The 6,000-nt window shown below is 36.9% G+C and overlaps 1 protein-coding gene across 1 annotated transcript in view; it reads left to right on the forward strand.

Moving 5' to 3' along the window:
* Nucleotides 1-6,000, forward strand: part of Slco4c1 (solute carrier organic anion transporter family member 4C1) — a 48,850-nt gene that overhangs the window by 34,829 nt on the left and 8,021 nt on the right. The window contains exons 9-10 of the mRNA XM_005361350.3: nt 2,211-2,364; nt 4,688-4,878. Coding sequence (XP_005361407.1) covers nt 2,211-2,364; nt 4,688-4,878 — 345 coding nt within the window. The remainder of the gene's footprint in view (nt 1-2,210; nt 2,365-4,687; nt 4,879-6,000) is intronic.

Genomic DNA, 6,000 nt, shown 5'->3' on the forward strand with positions numbered 1-6,000 from the left:
AGTGTAGAATAGAGTGTGTGTCACAACGTCAAAAATCTGTCTCCACTCTGAGTGGTAGATCTTATCACTGTCATGATTTCTGTTAAATACACATGCAAATGGGTATTACATTTTTTTAACCTTGGTTCAATTGTCTGCCAACTTGAGACTCATACACTTAATATTTATGTAAAGCCAGAGTGGTTATCTCTTCTTCAAAATTGGGAGTGCCTTTGAATTCCTTGAAATAGGGCTTCATCATATGCCAATCTCCAAATCTTGCTGATTATATGTTTAAAAGTTTTCTCCAATCTTTCTTAGAATCAAGTTGTGATTTGGTTTCTTTTTTTTTTTTTTGCTAGAAAAATTTTTAATTAAAACAAGTTTACACATTTGACACTTATGTATATTTTGACCACTTGTTTCAGGTGTTGTAACTGGTCTCCTTCCCTCCAATTCATACTCTGTGCAACTTTGGAGGATAAATGCTTGCTGAGCAAGGGTGAGAACTGAGTGCAGATACCCAGAACCTATATAATGCTGTTTACCTTTAACTCCATCACTCAAAAGACAGGGACTGTGGATCCCCAGAGAAAGCTGGCTAGCTAGACCAGCCTGTACCAGAGATCTGTGGGGTTCGTGAGAGATACCATCTCAACTAAGAAAGTGGTCAATGAGGCTATCCAATGTTAACCTCAGACACACACATATATGTTCACTTACACAGATGGAAACGTGTATACATACATCCATACATATAATGAATGTATCAAAATATTTTTGGTGAACTTTTGGCAATATCACTGCTGAATATAAGCATATATACTTCTAATCATTAACATCCATTGATTTTTAACAAGGCCCCTGAGGCAAACATTAATCTTGACCTTGACATCTCATAGGAACATAGTTCCTTCTCTGCTCCATTGAGCCTCTTCCAATTACCCACTGTGTGGCTAAATTTTGCTCACCTTTAAGACTCATATAGGAGGTAGTTTCTCAGGTCTCCTTTCTCAAAGCCATTTTTCACGATAGTTGTCCTGCCTTGGAGCTTCTAAAATGTGTCTGTACGTACCAGTAAACCACAGCCAGCAGATTAGCATACAATTAGCTAATTACCTTTGTGCCTAGACTGAAATTTTTGAAGAATGATGCTAACTTATTCATCTTCATGCTCTCATTACTCAACACAAGGCCTACTTATCACCTGCTTCAGATACATTGTGGAATGAATGAATAGGTGAGACACTGGGGAAGCATCTTTGATCAGAGTAAACCTTTATATTGGGACTTCTGTGCCTGTGCCCTGTCTATTGGGACTTTTGTGCCCCTGTGTATTGGGACTTGTGAGCCCCTATATATTGGGACTTCTGTGTCCCTGTATTTTGGGACTTCTGTGACTTCACACAGACCAGAAGAGAGGGTATAAACACAACCTCACAGAGACTGAAATCAGGAAATTTACTCATTGCCAAGACAGATTCTCTGGTGATATGAAAAAGTTAAAGTACATGATTTTGTTGACTTTTTTGCTTTAGAAATGTTGCTCACATACTGGGGATGTTTGCAAATCATTTTTAATAATAAATAAATAATAATAAAAATAGCCGCTTTTTTATTGCCACTGATGGGTAGCAGTGGAGGATGGTTCCAGCCATCTCACAGATAATGCACAGAACTGTAACTGTTTGTCTCCGGGAAACCTTGACATTTACTGAGACTTTCACTGTTTTCTTTCTTTCTTTCTTTCTTTCTTTCTTTCTTTCTTTCTTTCTTTCTCTCTCTCTCTCTCTCTATCTCTCTATCTCTCTATCTCTCTCTCTCTCATGTGTGTGTGAGAGAGGAGGGGATAAGCCTTATTAATAACTCTTATTTGATAGCTTTCCCCCTTAAGGTTTACCCTAATCAAAGAAGGTTTCCCAATGCCTGACATACTCAATCATTCAGACATGCATCTGAAGCAGGTGATAAGTAGGTCTTGTGTTGAGTCATGAGAGTGTGAAGCTGAGTAAGATAGCATCACTCCTCTAAGGTTTCAGTCTAGGCATAGAGGTAGGTTAATTGTATGCTAAGTCACACGGAGAAGCAGACATTTTGTTTTATTACTTTGATATTCATGTGGAGAGTGCCTGAATGACACTATGAAAAGATACAACTACTTCTGATACAACTACGTCTCTTAGGAATTACAACACAAAAAATTTACCTTCTCTGTCCTTTCTCATTTACAGAACAGGAGAACTGGGGAATTTGACTGCTCCTTGTAATGCCAATTGCAACTGTTTGCGGTCCTATTATTACCCTCTCTGTGGAAGTGATGGAATCCAGTATTTTTCTCCCTGCTTTGCAGGTTGTTTAAACTCAAATTCAAACAAGAAACCAAAGGTAGCCATGTTTTCTACTTTGCCTCAGTGAAGCACTATGCACTGTGTGTTGTGATTGCCATCTTGACCTTCTTAATGGGCTGTTCAATCTCTTCGGCCTGCTCTGCCTTCCCAGTTAAGCAACCCTGGCCTCTTCCTCTGAATAAGACTCCTTCCTTCTGTCTCATGCAATTATTGATGAACTCAACATGGCAATTATATTACCATTTTATATTGTTTATTTTTCTCAATTTTGAGATCCTTCAGCATGGTTACTAATCAGTAATATAATGAAACTCACTAATTATTTTTAAACTGCACATACCACCAATACATTGTAATCATCCAAATCATTTATTCACTAAATATAAATTTAATTTTATCTTTTTAGTGTTATACACAGACATTATTTCTTCTTATATACTTGAATAATTTCAGATAATCCAAGCAGCTATCTTAGTAGGCAGGATGCTTGCCTTTTATGTTTAAGGCACTGGACTCCATCCCTGTGGTCTACACTGCTTGTATTGGCATCAATTTGCTTATTCCCAGTACTCAGTAGGCAGAGGCAGGGAGATCTCTGGGAGTCTGAAGCCATACTCGTCCACATAGTAAGGCTCTGTCTAAAAAAAAAAAAAAAGGGGAAAAAGCAATGCAAGAGGGCTTAAGATTTTATCCTGAAAATGGAGGCCACTCACATGAAGTTGGAAGGAAGTACTGCTTTAAGTTTCAAGCACGTTTATAAAATTTAGTATTTTGTCAATTATCAGGACTCAAAATCCCATAAGTGAGCTTGGCAGCCATGTAGAGCCAGAACTGCCTGTGAGGTGACTGAGTAACTAGTATTTTCCTGTAGTTAAAGAGCGTGACTTGTTTGTACCTGGTGCCTAAGGACATCAGAAAAGGTGTTACAGAATGTTATGAGCCACCATGTGGGTATAGAAATTTAACTCAGCTCCTCTGCAAGAGCAGCAGGTACTTTTAACTTCAGCCCAAGACACACTTTTCTTATGAACTATTTCATACTGACAAGTATACACATGTATTAAAATAATAAACACATGAATTTTTTTTCCAGCAATAATATTTTTTTCTGTCAAATGACCCAGATACAAGTCTGACTTTGGCTTACAGTTCTGTCACATCCTTTATTTAGTTATACAATCTGAGTGGGACAGAAAATCCTGTGGTCAGTTTCTCTTCTTAAGGTGTTCAGACAGGGGTCCCCTGCAGGTCTCAGGAAATATAGGTGCTTGCTGTTAAGCAAGGAAAACTGAATTTGAACCCTAGAGTGCACACGGTGGATTTACAGGCTCCCATCACTTGTTGCATTACCTCTAGACGTGTTCGGTGACACACAATTACTTACCCACAATGAATAAATACATGTCATAAAAATTTTAAAGTGTTAAGACTGAATGAGCTTATTTTGTCTGTCGATCTTATTGATGCCTATGTAATACCACATACTGTAGGATCATCTGTATAATTAATCTAACCAAATCAACGCCCTTAGTCCAGAATTGCTTGACCACAGAGAAAATAACTACTCTTTGGAACCATGAAAACACCACTTTCTTTGGCTTCCCTATTTCACTATGATTTTGTTGTTTTAAATGTCTGAAAAGTTTACATTAAGGATAACATTGAGATATACAATGCCTTTAGGTCTTAGTACAGTTTCTAAATAATTTATCTATTTTCTACAAATTTAAAACATAATTTTTTATTGTTACCTTTTACGATGTCATGTCATTATAGACATACATCTATGCCTATATGTAAGTATATAAAAAATAACTAGTAAGTTATTTATATGTAAGGTCACTTTCACAGTAAAGATGTAGTAACCCCTATTTTTTTTTGTTATCAAGAGTGTTATAGAAAACTTATAAAGTTGTAGTGTATACGGGATAATTTTACTGTGGCACTTATCAAAATTATAGTGTTTGTTCTTCCAAACTAGTGCACATAATGAGGTTGTTGGCATCGATTCCTCTGTGCCCCCTCTAATGGGAAAGAAGAGTTACTAGAGAGACATTGTCTGGGCAGTTATGTTCTACTGAAAATAATATATGCAGAACATGAGAAAGAGTGTAACTGTTATATTCTTGCCAAGTTGTTTTATGTCATGAGCCAGTAAAAGGCTATAAGTTGGAGTAACAGCCACAAAGTTAAACACAGGGGATTGAATATCACACGTGTGGTTGGTTACTATTTACTTAATTTCTTAGGGTTAATTGCTCTCAGCACCATTGACTGTCTATAGATTAGGAGAGTGACAAAATGATGTAAATATATTTTCAAAGTAAACAACTTTTAATCTTCCCATGTTTAAATTTCAGGTTTATTACAATTGTTCCTGTATTGAAAGGAAAATAGAAATCACACCAATTGCAGAAAGTATTGATTCTGAAACTAAAGCTGGAAAATGTAGAACTCGGTGTGCAAACTTGCCGATATTTCTTGGCATTTTCTTCATTACAGTTATCTTTACTTTCATGGCAGGTACTCCTATAACTGTGTCTATATTGAGGTAAGTGTTGTCCTCTGAAACTTGCATATCCTACAGAAGCATGTTGTGGAATTAGATGTTAAGCTAGGCTTTGATTAATTCAAGCAATAACACCCTGATGTGTCATGCCTTTGGAACACCATAGAAGCCCAAATGTCTGAGGTTTAAAGAAGCTAATGTGTGGAAGTGTCTCACTATCACTGATGTGACAATCATTTAGCACTCTCTCTGCTGGTTCACACACGACCAGTGTAAGATGGAGATTAGTTCAGTTGTGTGCAAGTATTCTGGCATGATCACAGCCATCTTCATTCTAAAGTAAACAGTGGTTGCTGGCAAATCAACTCCCTCTCAACTGCTAAGAAGGTGACTGTCACCTGGGTATTTGTTGGTGTTTTTTGTTTTTGTTTTTTGCCCCACTTCTTTAAGGCTGTTAAGAGTCTCTACCTTCTAACATCAGAATTTCTGCCTCTTGACTAGCAAACATCAGGTTTTCTCTTTCTTAGCACTTTGATTCTCAGTATTTATCAACTATCATTCCTATTTTTTTAACAAGTTGAAAGTATATGGATTCTAAATTATATTTAGTAGTTAACCTTGCCTGGGAATTTGAGGGATTCAGTAAAAAGAAAAATAATTTAAATCATACCAAACATGTCTTAGCTGCCTGCCTATTCATGCATGTAGTTTTCTTTTATTTTATATTTTTAGACAGCAGTTCACTATGAGCCCAGGATGGCCTCAAACCTGCACTGATTCTCCTGTCTTGGGCTTCTAAATGCTGGGGATTCAGGCTTGTGTCACAGTGCCTGGCTTATTTGCTTGTTTAGCAAGATGAGTCCTCTTTTTGCCTCTCACATGACTCCCTTGTGTGCTGATATCACACTTCATTGTCACTGAACAGTCATTTAAGAAATTACTAATATTGTTGAATCCAGAACTTGTTTTGTCTTGCCTCACTTTATATACTTATCCTATATGTGTGATTTCAGTCTCAACTTTAGAAGATGACAGAGTATTTGAAACTTAGTTAATAGTGATACTCAAAATTACTAACAATAATAATAAGAATAACATTTTTAACCCAAGTGTAGTGGTCCCTGCCTGCAATCCCTGTCAAGAAAGTTTTTTTTTGGGGGGGGG

The sequence above is a fragment of the Microtus ochrogaster genome, linkage group LG4, assembly GCF_000317375.1.
Source record: "Microtus ochrogaster isolate Prairie Vole_2 linkage group LG4, MicOch1.0, whole genome shotgun sequence".
NCBI lineage: Eukaryota > Metazoa > Chordata > Mammalia > Rodentia > Cricetidae > Microtus > Microtus ochrogaster.